The sequence below is a fragment of the Trichoderma harzianum genome (assembly GCF_003025095.1).
Source record: "Trichoderma harzianum CBS 226.95 unplaced genomic scaffold M431scaffold_1, whole genome shotgun sequence".
Lineage (NCBI taxonomy): Eukaryota > Fungi > Ascomycota > Sordariomycetes > Hypocreales > Hypocreaceae > Trichoderma > Trichoderma harzianum.
This window is the reverse complement of record NW_020209249.1, coordinates 3905473-3930435: the sequence shown is the minus strand read 5'-3', so window position 1 is coordinate 3930435 and position 24963 is coordinate 3905473. Positions and strand designations below refer to the sequence as shown.

Genomic DNA, 24963 nt, shown 5'->3' with positions numbered 1-24963 from the left:
GGTTACCTGCAAACGAGGTTACCTGCAAACGAGGTTACCTGCACCGGAAGAAAAGTTCGGCCGTGGGGGACGCTATACGAGATGCCTCACAGTCACTGCTATTCACACACCCCATTTCGTTTGCTTCTCCTATATCCATTCCTAGTATTTGCGTAGATCTCCTGCTACTACCCTCACAGCCATTGCTATTCATACACCCTATTTCGTTTGCTTCTATTATATTCGTTTGCTCCTCCCATATTCGTTTGCTCCATTCCTGGTATTCATGTAGATTTCCCGCTACTACCTTCACCAACTTCAAGTATTGGATAGTAATCAGTTTCAGTGGTATGGTATTAAGATACTGGATGGCAGACTTGCCATGGACAAAGCAAATAATGACTGCCCGACTATAGACATTTCTTTATATATCTAGCAAATCCCGAACTCCTTGCTGACAAACTCCTAAAGTAGACCTTCACGCAAAAACAAAGGAAGTATACAAAAGAAAGACTAATTATGCCTGTGTAATGTGCCCTTAGGCAACGCCAATGGTTCTTCGGCTTAGTTCATTATATCCTGGCAACGCGGCATCATTATGCAGCCCAGACACGGGAGCGTGGATCACGCGGGGCTGCAGGTAAGCATCCGCTTCTTCCTCTTCAGCTTGTGCCAAGGCACTTTCGAAACTGGGAAGTTCGTGACCCTGTGGCTCGTGAATCGTCTCGACGCCAATCTGTAGAGGAACTGCAAGTGAGATGGCGGTATTTGTCGGTCCCACGCACAAGCTCAACTGTAGCGTATATGAACGAGAAATTAAACAAGAGTGGAAACTCGGTAGGAAGAGTTTCTTGTTCGAGTTGGACACAGTAAAAGGAATCACAATATCCGTCGTGTGTATGACGGTAGACAGTTTGGGCTTTTTGGAGCTCTTTCCTTTGCTACTTTGCCGCCTTCTTCTCTCGGAAGAATCTGATTCGGAGGCATCGCCCTCCATCACAGTGCTTGAGTAGCCTGAATCTCGGCGCGAGCGCGATGATGCATCTTGCTGCATCCATGACACTGATTCCACTGGAAGAGTGAATAGTGAGTGTGTCGTCGTATAATTCAAGCAAGGAGTGCTTTCGCAGTTCGTCCGACTGCCCAAGTTTGGCAAATGATCCACGGGCACGGCGCTGAAAAAGGTGGTGGAAACGAGCTTGCCTGTGACCGAGTTGATCTTGGGAGGGGCCGTCTCAGCCGAAGACGGGGCGTACTCCATATTGATACAGACACTTGTCATGGAAGACTTGTGCCCGTCTGCGGAAAGGATCACAGCGTTGGGCTGGATTGCGCTGGCAGTGAATTGACCCGTCTTGCTCGAAAACAGGCTTTTCCGAATAGTCTTGGTTTTGGACAGCTTATACCACTCATCTCTAAAAGTAATATCAAGTGGTGCATCTTCGGGGAGCGAAGGGAGAACTTTGAGGATATGATGCGCTTCCATAACTTTTGAGGCAGCCCCATTTCCCAGCTGAATAGCCTTTGCATTTATGGCGTACTCAATCTGAGTCATGTCCGGAGCCTGGTCGTCGGCCTCCCAGGCTCCCAAGCTGGGAGGAAGTCGCAAGTGTCGTTCCCGAACATCTTGTGACAAGCAGGTGTGATTACAGGCCCCGATGGTGAGCTGATGAGGAACAACAAAGTGGAAGGGAATCTTGTACTCGCTTCCGGCTCGGAATATCCGGTCACCAGGCAAGTCCGACTCCTGAATCGGCATGCGGATCTTCAAAAATGGTCTAAAGGAGTGTGAAGGATACTGCTGAACAAAATCGAGCCGTGTGGCAGAAATGCCAACAAAGACAATGTCCAAATTGTCGAAGGCAGTGTCTTTTGAGGCGCGGACGGCAACATGGCCGGCGATGGTAGATCCGGATGTATAGACTTTGGCGTTAAAATGCTGGTCTATCTTGACCTCCATGGCGGGATTCTGAATAGAGCTGTTCTTAGACCCTTTGAAAGGGCGAGTGGTCCCCTGAGATGAGGCAGACATGTTTCAGGTACTAGAGATTGCGCTGAAAGGAAGGATATCAAGGCTGGCGGGTAGTCAATGGCTCAGAATTGCCAATGAACGCTCGAGTATTGCGAGTAGGGTGAATGGCGGTGATAAATATATGGTGTATGAATGGTAGTTGTTCGACTCAAAATGCAGTTTTCGCGGAGTACAGAGGTTGGCAGTAGTATTATCTTGGGGAGCCCAAGTAGTATTATAAATGTAAACAGGCAGGTAGATAAATAAACAGGCGGAAGACAACAGAAAGAGGAACGGCAGCAACGGATGGAAAAGATTCAAATACTGTAGCAAGATGCAGGACAAAAGATGGCATCAGAGTAAGACGGGGGAGGGCCACGCCCTTAAAGCTGAGTCAACTGGCTCTTGTCGACATGACCAGGTCATCATGAGCTTGCTTGACGAGGGATGGAGGGGTTGCTAGAGCTCGCCATTGACGGTACCGGTACTTGCGGAAGGCCCTAGAAAACGCTGGTCCCTGAGAAGTTGCTTGGGGCGTGTGAGCGAAGCTGGCGTGATGGGGGAGTGTGGCAATCAAGGCGACTAACACTGTACAAGTAGGAGCCCGCTCTTCAGTGCCGCCAGTCCGCGTGGAGCTCGTTGATTGATGGTTCCATTTTTTGGCGCAGGTACAGCACATACAGTGGCGATGATCACGGAGCAGAAGATGGCGGGAGCATTTGATCTTTTCGTGGTTGAATGAAAGGTTCTGATGAGGATGGAGGATTGAAAAGGTGGAAGAAGGGAAAATCCAAGATTGGAGGTTGAGACTGATGAGGTTTAAGACTTTCCTCAGTGCAGTATCGCTGTGAGGTAACAGCTACATCTTGGGCACCAGCGTTGAGGTGTGCTTTCGCAAACCCAATGATACCAAGCCCCGTAGCTGTACAAACCACTGCCTAAGAGGCTACATTAGGGCATTACCTGCCATGCGCCTGCTCCGTTGAGTTCTTGCCCTCATGGCGACTTGCCGTTTTTGCGGGGTTCACGACATTCACGAAGTACCTCTGGAGGTGATTTTCTACTGTACTGCATCCCTCCAGCCTCAACGTCCATCCAGCCTCGTTGATCTGCGCTGCCTCTCGCCACCAGATCCAGTGTTTTTGACTTCATTTGTTCATATATTGAGCCAATTTCCTCATGGCCTACCGTATGCACTACTGTATGTATCAACAACAGCCTCATCTTCAACAGAGAAGCCCCATCGGCTCGGTCTTCTCCGGCGTGGTCTCGGGGCTGCCCCATGGCCTCGACTCCCATTCTAGATGGATACCGATTACATTGCAAGAAGAAAAAAAGAAATTCCCCATCATGAGTCCCCTGTCACGGCGCATGCGCACGAGTTGAAAAAAACAGCCCGAAAAGAACCAAGCTCGTGCCAGGACCCTTGAATCGTGTGGATGGCCGCCAGCTTAGACGGTGTTCTGGCTCGGTCTGGACTCGATCGCAACCCTTTTTCCGGGTCCAACGTGTGGGCGCTCGCGGACCGGTGGTGGATTCGGCGCTGAATCGGAGGTTGCCCGGGAATGAACATGCATCTCCGTCCCTTGTTTGTCGCTACGGGTATTTTCAAGCTGTCAAAGCGCCCAAAATTCACAGAGCTGAGTGGCAGCATCTGGATTGTGTGAGTTTTGGTGTGTCTGGAGAGCAGACAGGGGTCCTGAGTGATTGGTTAAAGTCGCCCGGTGCTTTGCAGTCGATATTGCAGAAGCCGGCTACGAACACTAAGATCGCCGTCCACTGGCTTGCTTCGCATCCCACACGTGTCCAGCATCGATATATGTCTACCAATGAATTCAACTACATTGGCAGCCGTGCCTGCGTCTCTATTGGAAAAGGGATGGCATTTCTATCAATCACCTCAAGCGAAATCACCAACTGCCACATCGATTTTCCGATATCGCTTTTTCTGAGGCCACTCCCCATTCCTTTCAGTCATCTCGCAACCACTCACGGGACACGAAAATCCCAACGCCTAGGGGAAAACTTTGTCTAAGATGGAGCTACCCTCAGCATCTCCACTACCTTAAACAAGCCCAGCTCACATCACACAAAAACAAGCGAACAGGCAACAGTACAGGTACTTTGCTGCTTTCTAGCGCCGCCCAGCGTCGTCTTTTCTCTCCCCACCCCTCGCTGCTTCGGGTATCTGGATACTTTGCTCAAGCGCAACGATTGCTGTCGAAGCCAAGTCTTTTAGGTCCCAAGGAAACAGCTTCAAAGTCTAAAGTCAGACACGCCCCTGCTCCCCAATTTTTTGCCCCAGATTGCTGCACGATTTGACACACGATCTCCGTAAACGGCTTGGTGCATCAATCTATTTTTTGCCCCAGCTTCGAGAGATCCTCTTTTTCTATATTTTTTTCTCCTTCGTGACTCGGCTTCCTTCTTCACGGTCTTCTTTTGGAAGCTCTTGAAAGAATGCTCTGGCTGACGCCACAATAGGGCTATTCACTTTAGCGAGGGGAGAGAAACTCATGAATCAAAAGGAGAAAAGGAGAGGAATGGCCAGAAGGGGCAGCTGGTCAACGCCACAAATTTGGTGCTTGCATGTGACCGTTATATCCCTACTTATTACCCAGACTCAAGGGGCTTGCCATTGGATTCATATCTTGGCAACGCTTAGATCTATCTCATTGAGGACGTACGGGCAGCAGCTATCTTTCGATTGACGCTCCGTTGCTTAGCCGCAACTCCCTCGAATCCGGATGTTCTTGTGGATCGCGCATGAGTACTATACATTACCTGCAGCATATCCACAGATAACTCTACCTTAATCCAAGTGATCGCCAGCCCACATGCTTCATACCGCAACGCCACTTAAGGCGCCATCCACCGGTTTCCAACGCTGCCAAGGTGTATCAGACCGTGTGAAGCACTTTATGATTCATTGATTTTCACATGATTGCAGAATTGGTGCTCGATTTTTAAGCAATTACGCGTTTAAACGTGCACATCCATGTTTCGTCTCTCCAAATGCCCCTAGAAGTAGTTACCACGCCGTATATACTAGCTTGGCTGTGTATCTTGGACATTAATAAGCCAAATCCTAATGATGAGGGGTAACAAACACATCGTCATAAGTGACTGAAACTATTCTGTTGAGTTGAGTTGAGTTGACATGGATAACTTGATGCGTCAAGGTGATGATGACAAATGTCTGTCCTTGACAAGTCAAAACTAACAAGCAGGTCAGCCATAACAAGGAATTCTTCCGGCAAAGCTATGTCTATAGGCATTGATTCAATACTCATGTATATTTACTTACAAATGATATGATTGCTAATCCATTAAACGAACTACAACACAAACGCCATTGGTAATCATACCCCATGCCTCTGAAACTCCTCGATCGTGTTGTGCGAATCACCTTCCCGCTACTCTTCTCATGGCCTTGTTATTCAAGGTCCAAGCTAACCCAGTGTTGAAAGCACCTGGTCCTTCAATCTTATCGTCTAATTCCCCCATTGCCATCTTGCAAAGGCAATCGCCAGTGATGTCTGTAGGTGCCAAGGCCGATGGCATGAGTGATCTGAGCGCTGGATAAAGAGTACTCCCCATAGCTTTATACATGGCGCCTGGATCCGGTATATACTGTTTTATCGCATCATGATGCGATGCGTCCACACCGCCCAGTCGGACTGAGTAAGCTCGTATTGTACGAAGCTCATTGCTCATCGTTGCAAGCCCAACCTCTGTCTCCCCCTTTGTTCGGGCGAAAGTAGCTGTGAAATGACCTGGCTCCTGCGTAGCTCCTTCACCAGATACGTAGACGAAACGAAAGGGCTGGTCTTCGCTAGTCGACAGCGTGGAGAATGCGCGTGCGGCGGCGAGGGTGTAGTCTTTTGTGATTTTGATGTATTCGTCCTTGCTGACCTTGGACTGGCTGATTCCGAGAGCCCATACGCAGCCTTGGGCATCTTTGAGCTTTTCAAGCACAGAAGCGTCGTACTGTTCGAAGTCTTTGTGGATGATGACGTTGATTCTTGGATCTTTGGCGTCGTCGGCCATGGGAACGGGTTTGCGGCTTAGAATGGAGATTTTGGTGATTCGTTCATATTTGATCATGGCGTCCAAGACGCCGGAGCCAACGAGACCTGTCGCTCCCGTGAGAATGATGTGCATGTTGATTGAATGGAAAGAGTTCGGTGCAGTTACAGATCTCGCTGCCTCTCAGATATGATATCGGGAATGTGGAATCTGTACGAATGGCAAGGCGAGGTGTAACGGTGGAGAATGTACAACTTCTAGGTGGTAAGACTCAGATTATATATCCCAAGACTGATGTATATGGATAATATAGACCAAGCCTTATATATTTGACTCTTTTTATCCTCCGCTCCCACCGACTTGTCCGCAGAGCTCCTGGGCTGAGAATGACTTGGTCTGACTACATGATGTGTCCACTCCAGCAGGTGGCCTGCTAAAGAACCACTAATATCTTACAATCTTGCCGCAGGAAGCTCCATTATCTGGCCTGGCGGAGTTGCGGACCAATGATGTAAACGCCATTCAGTAAATTGCTTCATCATGCTGAGTGTGTGAATAGGGGGTGTCGTTCCTATCTTAATTAAAACTGGCGATGCGTCAGCGTGATGTTTGATGTAATGCCTGTTTGGGAAAGGCGGGTTGCTAATTCTAGATGCATCTTCACACATGTATTGCCGAATGAGGATAATCTTCTATTACTGAAAAAAGCTGAATGCCTACTATCAATCCCGAGTTACGATTAATTTGTTCAGTGTAAACCAATTTGGTGTGGGATGCCGGCAATCTATAATAAAGGACCTATTGGGTAGATATGTCAAGGCTGTGCAATGCACCGCTCTGGGGAAGTGGGCACGGGACAGTTGCATGAGCTGTTGGAACAACCCACCCTAGGATGAATGTGGCAATTGAAAGAGGGAACAGGTTATTGGGAAATCCTAACCAAGCCCTATAGTTACAGAATGTGACCAAGATCAATATTAGTCGCGGTTGTTACCATTTCTTATTGCTACACGTCTAAGAGATGGGATTTAGTTGAAGTTTGATCTTTGAGAAAAAGAGGCTCTTATATGTACGCAGATCATCTCATCTGTGATAACAATACCTAGTATCACACCTGCCTTTGAGTTTGAAGTTCAATGCAGTTGGCTACCTAGTAATCTAATATGATGAAGTTACAGACGAAGTTTATAACACAGCACTGTGGATAATAATGGACCATCTCAGTTGCATCAGGCCAGACTTGTGAGAGAAGTGAAATATTATACTTCTAAAGAGATCTGACAGGGGAAACATTGATGGAGAGCGTATCAAGAGATACGTTTATATGCTTGTATAAATGCATACACGCTCAATTTATATAAAACTCCTTATCTCTTTATATTGCTGTGCTCCTATCTACTTACCTTCAAATGTGATAAGGCATGTGAAAGTAGAAGCACGTGGGGCTCTGTCTCAATTGCTTTGGCCAGATCTCAGCGGGGCATCGCGATCGGCAAAGCCACGGCTAATCAATCGTCGAGCGGAATGCAGGTGCTACCTTAAAGTCCCAAAGTCCGTTCCTCCCTAGTGCCGGCAGCGCTGTGGGTTCAACTGCAGTCCCCCTTGCAATAAGCTACAATATCCAGACTTGCATCAATCAATCCTCTTATCTGGCCAATTGCTTGAGCGACGCCGACAAGCTCCTCCGAAGACAAAGCTGAAGCTCCAGCAACGCCGTTGGATCAGCACGAGTATGCCATTTCCATCTTGCCGTCGCAATTGGGATACATAATCTGCATTTCCTGAATCCTGCGCTTTCTTAATTTAATCTGAATCCCGTCCTTACATAACAGGGAGCGTTGTTGCAGATTGTAGCTGCAGGCGTCAAAGCGTCTCAACAGCTTCTCTGCCGACTGCTGCGCAACCGCCGTGACTAAGCCGAGTCTTCGATCTGGACGCGCATATAAAGGGAGAGCTCGAGGCCGAAAAATAAACAACATATGTCTGGATGGTGATGCTGGGAAGAGAGCTAGGAACTAGGAGAGCTGTCAACGGCGTATCAACATGACTAGCACACGAAAGACTGGCCTCCGCGGCCTGTTTTGGCTGTTGCTCTTGTCACCGTCAACGGCATTTTATATCCCTGGTATAACCACCGGAGTATGTCGATAGGTAACTGCTCAACAGGCTGCTAACGTCTCGCATCGCAGGCTGGTCGATTAAGAGCTACAAGGACGGCGAACTGGTGCCTCTGATGGTCAACAAGGTCTATTCTGACAACACGCAGCTGCAATATGCGTACAACGACTTACCATTTACCTGTTCTCCGACAGGGGACCACAAGACTGGCGGCGGTTTACTGAGCGGCCAGAGCGTGCCGTTGAATCTGGGAGAGGTGCTGCGTGGCGACCGCATCATTACATCCGACATGGAACTTGCCATGGCGAAGGATACGCCGTGTACATTGCTCTGTAATAAGGAAATGTCACGCCGTGATATGCGCTGGTCGAAGGAGCTGATCCGAGATGGATACGTCGCCGAATGGATCGTGGACAACCTTCCCGGCGCAACCAGCTTCGTCACTGCCGACAAGACGCGCAAGTATTACGCTTCTGGTTTCAAGCTGGGGTATACCGAGGCCTCAACAAAGACGGGCAAGCTTCACTACTATCTTAACAACCACCACACAATTGTCATTAAGTACCGCAGAGCATCAGGTCGAGCTGGCGATCGTGGCGAGAAGGTGGTTGTGGGGTTTGAAGTTTATCCCAAGAGTGTTGGAAACGGAAACAAAAAGGATAGTGCGGGATGTCCCGCAGATATTCAGAATGTCGACGAGCCCTTTGAGTTATACATCGCTCCTAACAGGACGTCTGACGCGTCATTGAAATATGATGGCCTATCATACCGCCCTAACGAATTAGAAGACGATGACAGCAGCCCCGGTTCCCTGAATATCCCTTATACCTATTCTGTCTATTTTCGCGAGGATGATAGCATCGAATGGGCCCACCGCTGGGATCTCTACTTTGTGAACCAGGAAGATGGCACACGTATTCACTGGATGGCCATCATCAACTCGCTCATTATCTGTGGGCTGCTGACGGGAATTGTCATGATCATCCTCGCCAGGACCATCCATTCGGATATCAACAAGGGTATCTCAGCGGAAGAAGGAAAGGCCAGGGCCAAGAAAGCGGCCAAGCCCAAGGGAGAGAAAACCTCGGGTTTGCTGAGTCAGGGAACAGATGCCGACAAAGATGACGATGATGACCTATCGGATGAGGGCGAGGCCTTGGAAGAGGCTACCGGTTGGAAGTTGCTTCATGGAGATGTGTTTCGGAAGCCACGGCTTGGAATCCTCCTAGCACCTCTTGTTGGGTCTGGTATGCAGCTCTTCTTCATGGCCATGGGGTTAGTTTCGCTCGGTGCTTTAGGCGTCTTGAACCCAAGCTTCCGAGGCGGTTTCATCAGCGTTGGAGTGGGCCTGTTTATCTTTGCAGGACTCTTCTCCGGCTACTTTTCTGCCCGCGTCTTCAAGAGCTTCGATGGAGCCGACTATCGTGCAAACGCACTTGTTACAGCATTACTGTTTCCTGGCCTCACATTTGGGCTTGTCTTTATCCTCAACCTCTTTGTATGGGCCCAGGCATCAAGCACGGCAATACCGTTCGGCACACTTGTAGCCATTCTGCTTCTCTGGCTCTGTGTGCAGGTGCCGCTCGTGTATGCGGGATCTCACTATGGCTTTCACAAGGCCGGTGCTTGGGAACATCCAACCAAGACGACAACGATCCCTCGGCAGGTTCCTCGGCAAGCCTGGTACAGTAAATCAATCCAGGCAGTGCTTCTGGCAGGATTGATTCCTTTTGCTGTCATCTTTATCGAATTGTTGTTTGTTTTTCAATCCATATGGCAGGACAAAAGCGGCTACTACTATGTTTTTGGATTCTTAGCGGTGGTATCGGCCATTCTAGTTGTTACTATTGCGGAGGTGACTATTGTGACCATCTACGCCCAGCTCTGCGCGGAAAACTACCACTGGTGGTGGCAGTCATTCTTCGTTGGAGGCGCAAGCGCATTTTGGGTTTTTCTTTATTCGCTCTGGTACTATTTCTTCAAGCTGCATATCAGTGGCTTCGTGAGCAGCATGCTGTTTTTTGCCTACAGTTTTATGGCGTGTTGTGTATATGGACTGTTGACGGGTACCATTGGATTCTTGAGCGCATATGCGTTTGTGCGAAGGATATACAGGTATGTTTCTCCGCTGTCCTAGAAACCAAGAAGGAAGTATGCTGACAGCAATCACCACCTCGGCCAGTGCAATCAAAGTAGACTGATTAAATGGCTAGTCTAGTATATGTCGGCGAGTACCAATATTACAAATTTTCTAATCTTTATCATTTATTCTTTTCCTCTCGGTCTCTCAAGGCTCTCAGTGTCTTATCCGCAAAACATGCCATATTTCACCGCGAGAGGCTCTTAACAACTACACGTAGCAAGACTGCAGTTCCGCCTATATGCCACGGGTGCTTTGTCAATGATGAACAATGATCAATATCTTGGATGCAATTATGTGTCATGTTCGTGTGACTATTCAATCTGATTCTCAATGCAATCGGCATATGGAGGCTGATTCTGATCTCGCCGCCATGTTGCCGCCAGGAATAAGAAGCGGAATTGAAAGCAAGTTTGGCGTCATGTGCGACTACAAAACAGTGCTTAGATCCGTACTAACAACGTCTTCCCGTGTCATGCAGAAGGCGTCGTGTCATCCAAAGGGCGTGATAAGGACGACATATTTGACATTGCGTCCCTGCAACAAGATCAACTTGGCCAACCTATTTCTACAACTCCTCGAATCAGCAAGGACGGCTTTCACTATTCGACAGAAGCAGTGCTAGCGTGTTGGTGTGGGAACGGAATCGGAAATCCTGGAACAGACTCAGAGTCCGACACAATGGGGGTCCACCCATTCCGCTGCAGAGCCCGACCTTTATTACCCCGATAAAGGATGGCCAAGTTCGGGCGTGTCGCCGTGGGCAAAGTTCGGTCGAGCCTCCGGGACCTAAAAACCCAAAAAAACGCTGACAATGGCGAAGAATCCGAAGTGGCTTCTCCACATGGGCTTAGGCCGCCGAGTCGGAAATGGCACCTTGCTATTTTCTAACGGTGGGGGGATGAAAAACAGAGGGTTCAGAGTCGATGTTTTAAAAGTTGATGCAAATCGCCTCGATTCGAAGTTTCGGACGCATCAGACACGGTTCATCACAAGCCAGCAAGGACATTCGAATATATCGAGAGCAAAGAAAGCAGCAGAAACAGACATGGCGAATCCAATGAATACGGACCAGTTTCGGGTGGCGGCCAAAGCGGCAGTCGATGAGAGTGAGTTTCATTCCTTGCTTCTTGATATAGACTTGTCCTTTCTCTCTCTCTCTCTCTTATCCCTCTCTTTCAAAGCAAACGCCAGACTAACAAGTTGATTCGAAACTACCAACAGTCGCCAACTACTATGACAACATCTCTGATCATCGAGTTGTTGCGGATGTTGAGCCCGGCTATCTGAGGCCGCTCCTCCCTGCCTCAGCGCCCCTGGATCCTGAGCCATGGGAGTCCATTCAAGCCGATATCCAGTCCAAGATTCTGCCAGGAATCACTCACTGGCAGTCTCCCGGATTCATGGCCTTCTTCCCTTGCTCAAGCAGTTATCCTGCTGCAATTGCCGAAATGTATTCCAACGCCTTCAACGGTGCTCACTTCAACTGGATCTGCTCCCCCGCCGTCACTGAGTTGGAGACAATTGTGATGGATTGGTTGGCTCAGGCTTTGGGACTGCCTGAATGTTTCCTAAGCGGCGGGCCGACTCACGGTGGTGGCGTGCTTCACGGAAGTGCTAGCGAGGCCATTCTCACGGTCATGGTTGCAGCCAGAGACAAGTACCTGAATGAAGCGACGGCTCACCTGCCTGAGGGCGAGGAGAAGGAGGAGGAAACTTGGAGGCTTCGCAGCAAGCTTGTTGCCCTGGGAAGCGCGGGTGCACACTCTAGCACCAAGAAGGCCGCACAGGTTCTGGGAGTGCGATTTGACACTGTGCCGGTGTCGGAAGAGAATGGCTTTTCCATGACGGGTGAAGCTCTGGCAAAGAAGCTCGATCAGCTCAAGGCAAAGGGCCTGGAGCCATTCTACTTGACAGCCACTCTAGGAACGACGGATGTCTGTGCCGTCGACGACTTCGCCAGCATCGCCAAGGCTCTGGCCCCAAGAGCTGGAAAGCCGGGCGAGGTCTGGGTCCACGTCGATGCTGCCTATGCGGGTGCGGCGCTGCTCCTCGACGAGAACAAGCCCCTTGCGAAGCCCATGGCTGAATTCCACTCCTTCAACTACAACCCCCACAAGTGGATGCTCACGACATTTGACTGCTCTGCGGTGTGGGTTCGTGCCCGCGGACATCTCATCAACGCTCTCAGCATCAAGCCCCCCTATCTGCGGAACCAGTACAGCGACAACGAGCTCGTCACCGATTACCGCGACTGGCAGATCCCCCTGGGCCGACGATTCCGCTCCCTGAAGCTGTGGTTCGTCCTCCGCAGCTACGGCATCCGCGGCCTGCAAGCACACATCCGCAATGGCGTCACCCTGGGCGAGTCTCTGGAAGCCAAGCTCGCGACGAGGCCGGACCTGCTGACCATCTTCACCAAGGCGCGCTTCGGGCTGGTGTCGTTCCGGGCCAAGGGCGATAGCGAAGAGCAGATCAACAGCCGGACGGAGAAGCTGTACGAGGCGATCAACGCGAGTGGCTTGTTTTACTTGACGAGCACGGTGGTGAATGGACACTTTGCGATTAGGGTGTGCACGGGAGTGGCGGCTGTTAGGGAGGAGCATGTGCAGAAGCTGTTTGACTTGTTGGTTGAAACGGTTGAGGGGCAGTTGAAGTTGGAGTAAGACTTGCAGAGAAGATGAGAGAATAGATGATTTGTGCACGAAGTATATAGGCGTTGATGTCTTTTTTTAGATGAATATATTTACATGTATATGTCCTCATGCAAAACCTCTTATTGAGTTTATATCGTAATTCATATTGGTATTGTGTATCTCATAGCATCCTTGATATGGTATCGTGTATCTCATACATCCCGGATAAAGCAAACAAACAAATTCCCCCAAGCAAAGAAGCAGACACTCATAGATAAGAGCCATCTCAAAACTCCGATCAATGCTGTATATAATCCTTCTTCTGCCTCCTCACCAACGACTTTTCCACACTAAACAGCGTCGCCGCCCCCATCAACGCCAACACAAACCCAGGCGTCCAGTCAAACCCCCCCGCCTCATGCTCTTTACTCAATCTTTCCCTCCTCGCGTCCGGATCGGCTCTTGAGGGGCGATAGTCCGGCGGCACGAATTTCTCCCATATGCCTCTGGTGTGCTGCTTTATCGTCCTGCTCTCACTCCTGTTGTTGTTTTTCCTAGTGCTGTTGCTGTTGTAGTTACTGGCGCTGCGGGCGCGGCTGCGGCTGTCTTTGTTTTCTCTGCTGTTGCGCTCGTAGGAGTGGGATCGCCCCCGACGAGGATTTGCGGAATGAGCATCTCGAGAACGCCTTTCGTTTCTGTCGCGGTGGCGATGATCTCTGCTTCGTGAATAGTCGCCATGTTGGCTGTGATAATTGGAGGTACTAGTAGTATTCCTCCTTGAAGTAGAAGAAGCAGAGTAGCCGCTGACGGTGCTGTTGTTGTCTTTGTCGTAGCCGTAGCCGTAATCAGATCTGCTGTAGCTTGATCCGACTTCGGGATAGAGACTGCTGGGGTACTCTCGTCTTGAGCGCGACATTTGCACCGATAGATATCAGATATAGATAGATAGATAGTCGTTAAAAGGATTGTAAAAGATGATAGTTTTTCGTCATTGATTGTCTTAAGTGTGATAGCTGATAAACATCCCCCGCAGTAAATAGAGAGCGCATTTGCTCATGGTTTTATGTCCAAACCTCCTCCTTCGCCCATCTTTTCGCCACGCGTCATGGGAGGCCACGATGCATTGCGGGAATCAAGTCGATTCATCGAGATATCAAAAACCTGATCATCAAAATGATGTCACCCATGTCGCGGCTCATGTTCCCACTGGCTGCAGCTAACCAGCCAAATAAAACAAGCGCTCAATCCATGCATATCGCGATCGGCACCCACAGACTTGAGCCAATGAGCTACTTGAGACGGTAGTCGAGCTTCGTCATTTTCGTCATAGCACTGCTGCATCACAGATCGGGAAAGACAAAGACATCGCTGTAGCACAAAGGGCGGTAAGATGAGCAAAAAAGAACCTGCTATGACAGGACATTATTCATTCATTCGTTTGTTGGCCATCAACCAACACAACAGCTAGTCTTTCTAACAACCAACGCCTTCCAGTCTATTTCAAAGCAGGGGAACAAGCACTGGCCCTTGTCTATTAGTCAATGCCATGTCTAGATGCTGGCTCGTCTAGGTGCAGTTGTTCTTCGCAGCGCCTTCTTCGCCTCAGTCTCCTCCGTAAGCGGCAGCTTGTTCTCGTCCTTGAGCTTTTGGAAGAACTCGCGCCCAAATTCGTAGCCCATCTTGTAAATCTCATCAAACTTGCCAAAGTCAAGTGTTCCGTAGCCATCAATAGGGGGCCGCATGTAGGTGCATCCTGGCATGGTCTTTGCCCGCTCCAAAGCATCGACACTCGAGACGTACGCGAGCCTGCCTTGAATCTCTGCCAGTGTTGGTGGATTGGGGTGAGACGAGAACGGGTTCCACCGATTGAAGAATGCCCACATGCCTGACAATGAGTCTCCATATGTCTGCGGCGTGTCATCATCCAGCGCTCCAACATCGATCGCAAAGATGATGTCTACCCCCAAGTCTTTCATGTGTGATACCGTCAAGTTGTCCACGTAACCGCCGTCCAGCAGCATACTACCTTCGTCACACAACGGAGGCAGCAGGCCGGCAAGCGACATCGAAGCTCGAATGTATCGCCACGCATATCCGCTCGTGTGAAACTCGGCCCGGCTCTTGCTGATGTTGGTAGTGTTACAATAGTATTCTAGCCAAAAGTCTTCGATTTGCGTGTTCCCGAAAGTCTTGAAAATGCCTCGGTTGAACTCGTGCCCTGTCGTGTAAGAGGCGGACGGATACGTCAGATCGAGAGCGAATCGCCAGAGACTTGCCATGCGACCCGCAAACTTCTTTGCAAAACCAAACATGGGCACAACGTCTGCGTGACGGGCGTATAGTGCGCCGACGAAAGCACCAATCGATGTGCCACCGACAATATCAACCGGAATGCCAGCCTCTTCCATTGCTCTGATGATTCCAATCTGGCTGATTCCTCGTGCACCGCCGCCGCCTAGGACCAGTCCAATAGACTTTCCGCAAAGTCGGCGTGCAAGGCGATGGAAATCCCCCTTGAATGGTGTATCAGGCGAGTAATACTGATGATGATGCACATTCCGCGAAGTGTACTTTTGTATCTCAGCTTGCAACACTTGCACCCTTTCCTTGAGGGCTTGTCCCAGTTTTTTCGAGGGAGGATGGGTAGGCATTGCGTCTGTTCTAAACGCCATTTGTATATGATAGTGACCACCATTGATCCACATACGATTTCGCAGCCACGACCGTGTGAGGCCCGGCCGCGAGAATCGTTCAGCGTGGAGCAGTACCAGAGTCTTTCGCGCTGTTGACTTCATCCCTAGCATAAAGCGCTCGTACTCTCCAATAGCTGGAGAGCCTTCAGCCAGTCCGACAAGCAGAATGCTGTCAGCTTGAGTGATGCAAGTCTGTGTCCATGGCGAATTGACATTGGTATCTTAAGAGTCATTCTTGTTAGCATATTGGCCAATACAAGAAAGATTTGCAATAATAAATGAATAAATGATTTATGCGATCAGGAAAAAATTAGAGTTAACATAGCCATCAAAGACGGTGTCTCCGGTGTAAAAAGTTTGTCATCATATAGAGCATGTGAATTTTGAAGATAACTGAAACAAAAAGAAGAAGAAAAAAGCTTACCTGCCACATACACCACCAATCCGTACTTCTCTTCCAAATCAGCGAGATATTGCGACAACTTCAGTTTGCCCATCTTGTTAAACGCATGCTTCCCCAGATGGTTCAGGATCCCAGACTGGTTCAACGAGGTCGCGCCGTTCTGGGGCCCTACTTGGGCGAGCGCATTCATAAGACGGTGCCCAAATTCCACGACGGGAACACCAGAAGTAACTGGCAGAATAGCCACAGTCCGCAGGTTCAAGGTTGATTTTCGCTGATTGGTTACAGCACCCGAGCCCGCTTCCTTTGCAGACATTTTGGTAGAGTCATCCACGGCAGCCCTCATTCTAGAAGCGATGATTTTGGAGATCTTAATGGTAATGTTGGGATGCTCCTGGGCAAGACTGTTGAAGAGAGTGCGAGGGAATTTGACGAGCTCGGTATCCCGAATGGCGTGCAAGGTTCCAGAGCGCGCAGTTTCGGTCAGCACCTCAAGCTCTCCAATACTCTCGCCCTGTCCAAATTCGGCTCGCGCTGATACTCCACCGTCTTGCCTATCTTCCACAAGGCGAAGACGCCCGTTGAGGACAATGTATATGGCATCGCTTTCATCGCTGTCATGGAATATCACTTGGCCAGCATTAACCTGAACCCACTCAAGGGCAAAGTCAATGTGCAGGATGAGTCGAGGCAAAATGTGAGTCAGCCTCTTGGCCATTGTCAGGAGGATGATGGGATATCTGTCGACTATTCTTTCAAGAGAAGCTCGAGGAAGAAATCCAACGTAGACATCTGTCTTGGCCACTACATCGATGAAGGATCGGTAAGAAGAGACGCTGCCGATATATCCCGCCAAGCCTCCCGGCTTAATGAGGGCAACACTTCGGCGATGACCCTGGTCCCGATGTGAAGAGTACGGTGTGCCATGGACTGAATCTTTGGGTGACGAACCTTGAAATCGTTCATCCGAATGAAGCGAATCTGCGCTAAAAGAAGCTGAGCCCGATTTCTGAAAGATGTTTTGCGCACCATCGGTTACAGTGGTGCCAATGTCTAGAAACCCGTCCACGACATAGTACAAACCGGGGCTCCGCTCGCCCTGCTCTACTAGCACCGATCCTTTGGGGAAGAAGACGATTTCAACTTCATCCATCATGTCGTGAGCCAAAGAATGTGCTGTTGGTGAAGTATGACCAGCCAGCCCGTTCGAGGTTAATGACTCAGTCTCTCCATCAATTGACCCTTCATATGGTCCAATGAAGCCAAATGCGTTGTTTGTGTACATGGTCTTTGCTCGCCGCTGGTCTGTAGAAATCAGCCTAGGAGATCCCACCAACCTCGGGGATCCTTCCATCGAGTCGACATCTCTGGACGAGGTTCCGCCCGCATCTAGGCCAAGAGATTTGAAGACACATTCGAGAATAGAGGCTCTAAAGAGGTTATCCTCATCAACCGAATCCCGATCCGTCGAGATGCGGGCATGACGTCCAGAATCAAATGGGTTAAAAGTCTTTTGGGTCAGGGGACTGAATAGGCTTCCGTCTGCACCAGTTTCTGTTGGAGACCGGACAGGAGTTTCTGGGACCGGAACTCTATTCAATGCCCGAGTGAGCTGTGCACCTGCCAGGAGATCCCCAGGGTTGAGACCACGGGCTGAACGTGGATCGCGCGCAGATGCAGCAGTGTTTATAGTAGAGGACACGGATCGATTCTTAGCAATAGCTTGAATGGCTATCTCTTTTCGTAGAGCTGTGCTCGACCTTCGGCGTCTGTTAACTGCTGAATTATGAAGGGCAATCCCTTTGGTCTCTTGGTCTTCACCAATGCGTTCCCGCTCGCGGTTAAACTTTTCCTTCAGTCTGCTGAGGGCGTCTCCGCGGAGAATATTGGGAAGCTGGCACATAGTAAACTTAACCATGTCCTTTTCAGTTTGTAGAACCTCAGCTGTCAGACCAAGGTAGTTGAACGCTTGTGCCAGCGTCACCCTTTGAAACCGAGAAAGGATCACATGAACGATGTGTGCCGTGGCTTTGGGGTATATCTTGATGAGCCTTCTGAATGCACTTGCAGGTATGATTGCAATAGTGGTATCAACTGTTGCCCGAGCGATGATGTCAGGGTGTGCCGAGCTTGACAGCAGCCGATTTGGAAGCCCTGGTCTCTCCGGTCTCTCCTTGCTGGGCTCAAAGGTAACAGCAGGCTCCAACGATATGGGCGGGATCTTTGAGGCAGCTGCGCCATTCGACAGAATGCCATCACCGTACCTGACATGCTCCACATTCGGATCCAGATGCGGTGTGCTTGGCATTGATGTGGGAGCTTGAGAAGGCTTTCCAGCAGACTCTTTCAGTTTCAGGGTATCACTTCGCTCATGATGTCGACTTCCAGTCGGACGAAGAGTGGTCTCCTCATCATGTGTTTTTAGCCTCACGTCTTCTGTGAACAACGACATGATGGAAAAGAGAGACGACATGGGTGCTCCATTGCGGACTTCAGTCAAGAGCTGATACCTTTGCTGACCAGGCAGAGTGTCTTCATCGTCGGAGGAATCAAAGAGGTCGGTCTGAGACCCGCTCCTGACGGGCGCCCTAGGATTTCTACCAGACTTGACGAAAATCTCAACCAAGCCATCAACAACAATACAGAAGCCTTTTTCTTCTTCTAGATTAATTGTTTCTCCAGCAATGAGCTTCCTGGTCTGCATGCTTCGGGTGAGCTCGTGAAACACGGATCGTTCGAGGTAGCCGAAGATCTTGATGGCGCTCAGGAACTCGTCCAGGTAGTTGGCCAAGCCGGACTTGATCCCATCTTCGTGGGTATCCGGGAACAAGTCGATTTCAGGCTCCTTCCGTTGAGGTTCAGGGGGCAATCTCGAATACATATTCAAGATGCGATACCTGACCACCCAACTGACCGCCGACACGATGGCCGCAATGATGAACATGCTAGTGAGGCTGTGAGTCTTGAGGGGCTCAGCGAAACCAAGGGATTGGCAGCATACAGCGTAGTAGCATTCATGGTCACTGTCCAGCTCGCGGAAAAGAGAGAGTACAGGACACTTGGGAAGGTAATGGTCACTGTGCGGATGGCCCAGTACAGGACGGTGGTGATGAAGTTGATTATGCACAAGAGAAGCCACCCGATGAGCCCGAGCCAGCCGGTAGAGGCGTGAGCAGCTTCAACGGTCGTGTAGCTCATGGTGAGGGAGCTGGACGGCGAGTCCATGGCGCCGGAGACGCTCTGGGAGAGGCTCCCAGCCAACCGCGCAGCATTTGACAAGTCAGATGCCATGGTTGGAGATGGTGCTGCACATTATTGCCCAGCATCATGCACAGCGACTGGTGGAAGCCGCTGGGGCGAGTTTTGCCGAAAGGGCAAACTTGGGGAGAGGAGTTTTTGAGATATAAAAAGAGAGAGAAAGAAAGAGGGAAGCTTGTGATCAATTTTCAAGCATGTGGTTTTGACCTCGAAGCTTAGCTCTAGGGCCGAGCTTCTGCCGGCATAAGCACCCCCACCACCCCACCTTTTTTTATGTCAGAGATTCACAGAACCTCAAGCAGAGCATTAACAAGTAGGCAAGCATTTCATCTTGCTAATCCATAGTACCTTATATGAGATTGTTGTGAAATAAATACCGATATTTAACTTAGAGACTGGAACCAAAGATATATCCGTTGAGGCAAAACTAGAGTTGAGCTTCTAATCATCAGTAATACCACGACAGATACGCCACGATTTGTTGGCGTGCTTAGTCGTCCTGTTTGCTGCGAGCCGCAAAAGTCAAGCAGGTATTGTCATTTCTCCTCCAACATCCTACGCTCTCTCTTCTCTCCCACAGTGATATCCAAATTCAGCCTCGAGACTGATGATGCCACATTAAGCTCAGCGAAACAAAAACACCTTGCCAGATGCCCTTTGCGCAGCTTGTTCTCGGAAGCCCCGGCGCGGGAAAGAGTACCTACTGCGATGGCAGTACGTTGAAATCCCACGATTTGCTCTCGATGACTGACTCTGGGCTTGGTGCTAACATGTCTCGTTTCTTCTTTCAGTGCACCAGTTCATGGGCGCCATTGGGCGTGCGTGCTCCGTCGTGAACCTCGACCCTGCCAACGATCATACAAATTACCCTTGCGCTCTCGACATTCGCGACCTGGTTAAGCTGGAGGATATCATGCGCGAAGATCGCCTGGGGCCCAACGGCGGCATCCTATATGCTCTCGAGGAGCTCGAGAACAACTACGAGTGGCTGGAAGAAGGGCTGAAAGAGTTTGGGGAAGACTACATCTTGTTCGACTGTCCCGGTCAGGTCGAGCTCTACACACATCACAACTCATTAAGAAACATATTTTACAAGCTCCAGAAGATTGGATTTAGAGTCAGTATGCTTCGCCAGAAGCAATACGAACTGGCCTTGCTAACCGCCCCCTGTGTTAGTTTGTCTGTGTACATCTCTCCGATTCCTTTTGCCTTACACAGCCATCCCTCTATGTCTCCAACGTCCTCCTCTCGCTCCGAGCCATGATCCAGATGGACATGCCACACATCAATGTGCTTTCTAAAATCGACAAGATAGCGTCATACGACGAGTTGCCGTTCAACTTAGAATACTATACCGATGTCGACGACCTAACGCACCTAACGCCATTCCTCGAAGCTGAGTCACCAGGAATGCGAAACGAAAAGTTCGGCCGCCTGCACGAAGCGATAGCACACATGATTGAGAGCTACGGCCTGGTGCGGTATGAGGTGCTGGCGGTGGAGAACAAGAAGAGCATGATGTATCTGCTCCGTGTAATCGATCGCGCAGGCGGTTATGTATTCGGAGGCGCTGAAGGTGCTAATGACACAGTATGGGCGGTTGCCATGAGGAATGAAGCGTCCATGATGGATGTGCAAGACATCCAGGAGCGGTGGATCGACCACAAGGACGAATATGACCGTCTTGAGCGAGAGGCCGAGGAGGAGGAGCAGAGGAGGGTGCAGGAGGAGCATGGGATGGAGGTGGACGAGCCACAACCCGCTCCCCCAACCGCGGAGGCAGAGATGGACCCGGACTTTGGCGACATGACAATACCGGCGGATAGCGGTGTCCGGGTAGTTAGAAAGAAGTAATAATAATAAATCAAAAAATTATCACATCATCTTCCATCTTCCATGTCTTCGTCGCTCACGGCACTGTCGACAACCTCCAGCATGGCGTCGTCCTTGGTCAAAAGATCCATAGATGCTGAAGATTGCGGGTGAGAGCTGGCCTCTGCCTTTGCTCTCAGGATGAGTTTCCGGGCTCGGTCCACGGCGATCTCCTCGATCTTGCGGATGGTGCCGCTAACACGAACAACCCGGAAGATGCATGGCCGGCCGTCCTTAACGGGAACACGGTCCATAAAGGTCAATGCGGACCATAGCAGCTGGTAATGGGCCCTGTTGCACCTGAGGATGAAGGTGGACGTAGCCAGAGACAGATATTTGACTGTATTTTGAGTTTATTCCGTTAGTCTTGCTTCTATACAGAGCTTGTAACTATCACATCACATCAACGATAAGATTTTCTCACCTGAAAGATTGCCCTCGAGAGCCCCCGCGCCATAGTCGCCATAGAGTAGCAGCACCTCGGCCTTGATGGCCCTAACCAAGGCCTGCGGTGTCAGCTTCGCAATGGTCGGCTGGTGCTGGGCAACTAGAGCCGGCACGCGAGCCCTGGACACGGCGGCATCGGGAGGGTAGATGATGTTGACGAGCAGGTATCGCTCCTTGATTCGCACCATGTCCAATCACGGTCTCACGAACGTTGCCAGATGGTCAGATTGTCAGGCTCAGATCCGAGTGGGAAAAGACTCGGCAGAGAGCAAATGCCGGGCCCCCGTAGTGGCGAAGATCGGCGATGCAAATGGGCGAAGACGAGAGGCTGTCGCAAGGTCCAATGTTGCAGATTGCAGCAGATGATGAGATTTGACGGGGCCTCAAAGGCCGAAAAATAGTCCATGGCGCCAACTCGGGACTTCGGGGGTATCTGCAGGGTGGGGGGCCACTGTCGCACGCGCTGTAAGTCGATGCTGGCCAGCGCCCGAGAAGCTTATCAGAAGCGCTAAAAAGGGCACTTTAGGGGAGCTTCTCGGGGGTGGCTGGTCTTGGGCTGGGCTCCACGGCTGTGCACCCGTAAAATCCTCCGCATTGCTACATGCCCGTTTCTGCAGCCAGCACGAGGGTTTGGGAGTTGGAGCTGTATCCCACATGCTCGGAGTACTCGTACAGTACAGTACCTAAGGTGTACATATATTAGATTGTTTGCATCCGGATAGGCCAAGCCGCGCCGTTGTCTTTAATCGTATTAGCTGAGGAGCAAATACTTTGGCACTAACACAGCAGGCTTTGAGACTAACAGTACATGGCTCACTTTTGTTTCTGGACAGCTCCCAACACATGCCCAACATATTGACCTCATACTTGCACCTTTTCAAGATCGTGGATACTAAGGCAGGGCTTGGGTGATTTGCTGCTTGTTAGTATTGGTATAGTATTGGTATTTTAATATTGGTATTTCGGAGAGGGAGAGAGATTTTTTGAATTCATCTACTCGGACGGTTGGATATAATAAGCACTCACTCACGCGGTATCTTTATCATCGAAATCTCACCACCATGGACGGCCCATTCAATGCCGCAATTCTCATCGTCTCAACCACGGCCGCCAGAGATCCCTCCGCCGATGCGTCCGCAACGGTCCTCCGCGAGGTGCTGATGCAGGATGGCGCGGGCAGGTGGGATGTCGTCGATGAACGCATTGTCTCAGACAATGTCCTGGACATCCAGAGGAATATCATGCCCTGGACAGATGGCCCTGATCCGGTGCATCTCATTGTCACCACCGGCGGCACCGGGTTTTCAGTAGCAGATGTGACGCCAGAGGTAAGTGAGATGGATTTGAATATAATTTATTCAAAATCTCGCGTGTTCAATCATAATATTGACAACCCATACTAACAAATACATTTGAACAGGCTGTTGCTCCAATGATACACAAGACGGCTCCAGGCTTGATCCACGCTATGCTCTCCGCATCTCTCGCGATAACACCATGTAAGTCATCAAGCAAACATAGCACCTCACCTATTATTCTTACACTAAGCTGACCATCCATCACAGTCGCCATGATGTCTCGCCCCACAGCTGGTGTCAGGAATAAGACTGTCATCGTCACCTTGCCCGGCTCCCCTAAAGGGGCCAAGGAGAACCTCCAAGCCATCATCAAGACCCTGCCACACGCCTGTCTCCAAGCAGCAGGCGGAAACTCAAGAGCACTGCACGCTGGCGGCGTCAAAAAGCTCGAGGCAGATGCCGGCATTGATCGATCCCCGTCTCAAGCCTCATCAACACAGCACCACCACCATCATCACCATGGACACTCTCACGGCCACAGCCATGGTCCCGGACAGAGCCACGGCCACGCAAATCTGCAGAGATTCACCACCCCAAGCTCCACCAGCGCATCTCATTTATCCAACGATTTCAGCCTGGGCTCCGCGCGACGATACCGTGAGTCCCCTTATCCCATGGTATCCGTGGACGATGCTCTTGCGTTGATTTCAGAGCACACCCCTGAGCCACAGACGGAAACCGTCAAGGTCGACGACACGATTGTCGGCCTGGTCTTGGCTGAGGATGTCAAGGCGAAAGAAGATGTGCCAGCCTTCCGAGCCAGTATCGTGGACGGATATGCCGTGGTCGTGCCCAAAGACGGCAACGTCAAAGGCGTCTTCCCCGTCACCGGCATATCTCACGCCGCCCCTGGAGAAATGCCGCCTCTGAAAGAGGGAGAAATCGCCAGGATAACAACAGGCGCTCCGTTACCCCCAGGAGCCACCGCCGTCATCATGGTGGAAGACACCACGCTCAAGACCATGACAGACGACGGCAAAGAGGAGAAGGAAGTCGAGATCCAGGCCGGCGGCGTCACAGACGGCGCCAACGTGCGCGAAATCGGAAGCGACATTGCCCAAGGCGCCGTGATCCTCAAAAGGGGAGAGCAGATATCCGGAGTCGGCGGAGAGATTGGTCTCTTAGCCGCGGTCGGCGTGGCAGAGGCCCAAGTCTTCAAGCGGCCCGTCATCGGCATCCTCTCCACCGGCGACGAGATCGTCGACTACGACCGGCCCGGCGGCCTGAAGCTCGGCGAGGTCCGCGACACCAACCGCATCACGCTCATCTCCGCCGCCAGGGAATGGGGCTTCCCCGTCGTCGACCTGGGTATTGCTAGCGACAAGCCCGGCACGCTGGAGGAGACGCTGCGCGCTGGGCTGAGGGAGGCCGACGTGCTCATCACCACGGGAGGCGTCTCCATGGGCGAGCTCGACCTCCTCAAGCCCACCATCGAGCGCTCCCTCGGCGGCACCATTCACTTTGGCCGCGTCGCCATGAAGCCGGGCAAGCCAAGCACCTTTGCCACCATCCCCGTCAAGGACAACGCCGGCAACCGCATCTCAAAGGTCATCTTCTCCCTGCCCGGCAACCCTGCCTCCGCGCTCGTGACATTCCACCTCTTCGTCCTGCCGTCGCTGCACAAGCAGTCCGGCGTCACACCCGTCGGCCTGCCCAAGGTCCCCGTCACCCTAGCCCATGAATTCGGTCTAGACTCCCGGCCGGAATTCCATCGTGCTGTGGTGACCATCGGCCAGGACGGCCTCCTGACGGCGAGCAGCACCGGAGGACAGCGCAGCTCCAAGGTAGGCAGCCTAAGATCGGCCAATGCGCTGCTTTGCTTGCCCGGTGGCACCGGAAAGTTGGACAAGGGCTCCAAGGTTGACGCTCTGCTAATGAATTCTATACGCGGAGCATGAGATGGTGAGGCAGTTTAGTATGTAGTCCGGTAGCTGATACCCAAAACACAGGTTGTGAGATAGTAGGACTATTTAGCACTTGGTCAATGTGAACAGGAGAAGTTGAACAGGAAAGAAAGGG

The 24963-nt window shown here is 50.8% G+C and overlaps 9 protein-coding genes across 9 annotated transcripts; 4 read left to right on the top strand and 5 right to left on the bottom strand.

Moving 5' to 3' along the window:
• Positions 1-517: 517 nt before the first annotated feature.
• Positions 518-1939, bottom strand: M431DRAFT_71779 (hypothetical protein; the record flags this gene model as incomplete). Its single annotated transcript, XM_024921950.1, has 1 exon — positions 518-1939. One exon carries the CDS (start codon positions 1937-1939, stop codon positions 518-520), a length of 1422 nt encoding a protein of 473 aa, XP_024780923.1.
• A 3456-nt stretch (positions 1940-5395) lies between these two features.
• On the bottom strand, positions 5396-6154 carry M431DRAFT_72679 (hypothetical protein; the record flags this gene model as incomplete). Its single annotated transcript, XM_024922054.1, has 1 exon — positions 5396-6154. The coding sequence occupies one exon, from the start codon at positions 6152-6154 to the stop codon at positions 5396-5398; it is 759 nt and encodes a 252-aa protein (XP_024780922.1).
• Positions 6155-8152: 1998 nt separating this feature from the next.
• M431DRAFT_206978 (hypothetical protein) lies at positions 8153-10452 on the top strand. Its single transcript, XM_024913403.1, has 2 exons — positions 8153-10252; positions 10334-10452. Exons 1-2 carry the CDS (start codon positions 8253-8255, stop codon positions 10353-10355), a joined length of 2022 nt encoding a protein of 673 aa, XP_024780921.1. The 5' UTR covers positions 8153-8252; the 3' UTR covers positions 10356-10452.
• An 885-nt stretch (positions 10453-11337) lies between these two features.
• M431DRAFT_72071 (hypothetical protein) lies at positions 11338-12943 on the top strand (the record flags this gene model as incomplete). Its single annotated transcript, XM_024921981.1, has 2 exons — positions 11338-11386; positions 11502-12943. The coding sequence occupies 2 exons, from the start codon at positions 11338-11340 to the stop codon at positions 12941-12943; spliced, it is 1491 nt and encodes a 496-aa protein (XP_024780920.1).
• A 268-nt stretch (positions 12944-13211) lies between these two features.
• M431DRAFT_73502 (hypothetical protein) lies at positions 13212-13829 on the bottom strand (the record flags this gene model as incomplete). Its single annotated transcript, XM_024922133.1, has 1 exon — positions 13212-13829. The coding sequence occupies one exon, from the start codon at positions 13827-13829 to the stop codon at positions 13212-13214; it is 618 nt and encodes a 205-aa protein (XP_024780919.1).
• A 634-nt stretch (positions 13830-14463) lies between these two features.
• M431DRAFT_72779 (hypothetical protein) lies at positions 14464-19300 on the bottom strand (the record flags this gene model as incomplete). Its single annotated transcript, XM_024922067.1, has 3 exons — positions 14464-15827; positions 16031-18954; positions 19011-19300. The coding sequence occupies 3 exons, from the start codon at positions 19298-19300 to the stop codon at positions 14464-14466; spliced, it is 4578 nt and encodes a 1525-aa protein (XP_024780918.1).
• A 617-nt stretch (positions 19301-19917) lies between these two features.
• Positions 19918-21121, top strand: M431DRAFT_73797 (hypothetical protein; the record flags this gene model as incomplete). The annotated part of the gene is made up of 3 exons (XM_024922160.1): positions 19918-19981; positions 20059-20384; positions 20444-21121. 3 exons carry the CDS (start codon positions 19918-19920, stop codon positions 21119-21121), a joined length of 1068 nt encoding a protein of 355 aa, XP_024780917.1.
• A 26-nt stretch (positions 21122-21147) lies between these two features.
• M431DRAFT_490018 (hypothetical protein) lies at positions 21148-21774 on the bottom strand (the record flags this gene model as incomplete). The annotated part of the gene is made up of 2 exons (XM_024916750.1): positions 21148-21479; positions 21564-21774. 2 exons carry the CDS (start codon positions 21772-21774, stop codon positions 21148-21150), a joined length of 543 nt encoding a protein of 180 aa, XP_024780916.1.
• Positions 21775-22647: 873 nt separating this feature from the next.
• M431DRAFT_1154 (hypothetical protein) lies at positions 22648-24842 on the top strand (the record flags this gene model as incomplete). The annotated part of the gene is made up of 3 exons (XM_024911932.1): positions 22648-22914; positions 23007-23085; positions 23152-24842. The coding sequence occupies 3 exons, from the start codon at positions 22648-22650 to the stop codon at positions 24840-24842; spliced, it is 2037 nt and encodes a 678-aa protein (XP_024780915.1).
• Positions 24843-24963: the final 121 nt, after the last annotated feature.

What these genes read in the sequence shown, in the direction of transcription:
- M431DRAFT_206978 (XM_024913403.1), top strand. Translation starts at nt 8,253, where the DNA reads ATGGTCAACAAGGTCTATTCTGACAACACGCAGCTGCAATATGCGTAC. An exon ending in TTTGTGCGAAGGATATACAG is followed by an intron (nt 10,253 to 10,333) that starts GTATGTTTCTCC and finishes CAATCAAAGTAG; the next exon opens with ACTGATTAAATGGCTAGTCT.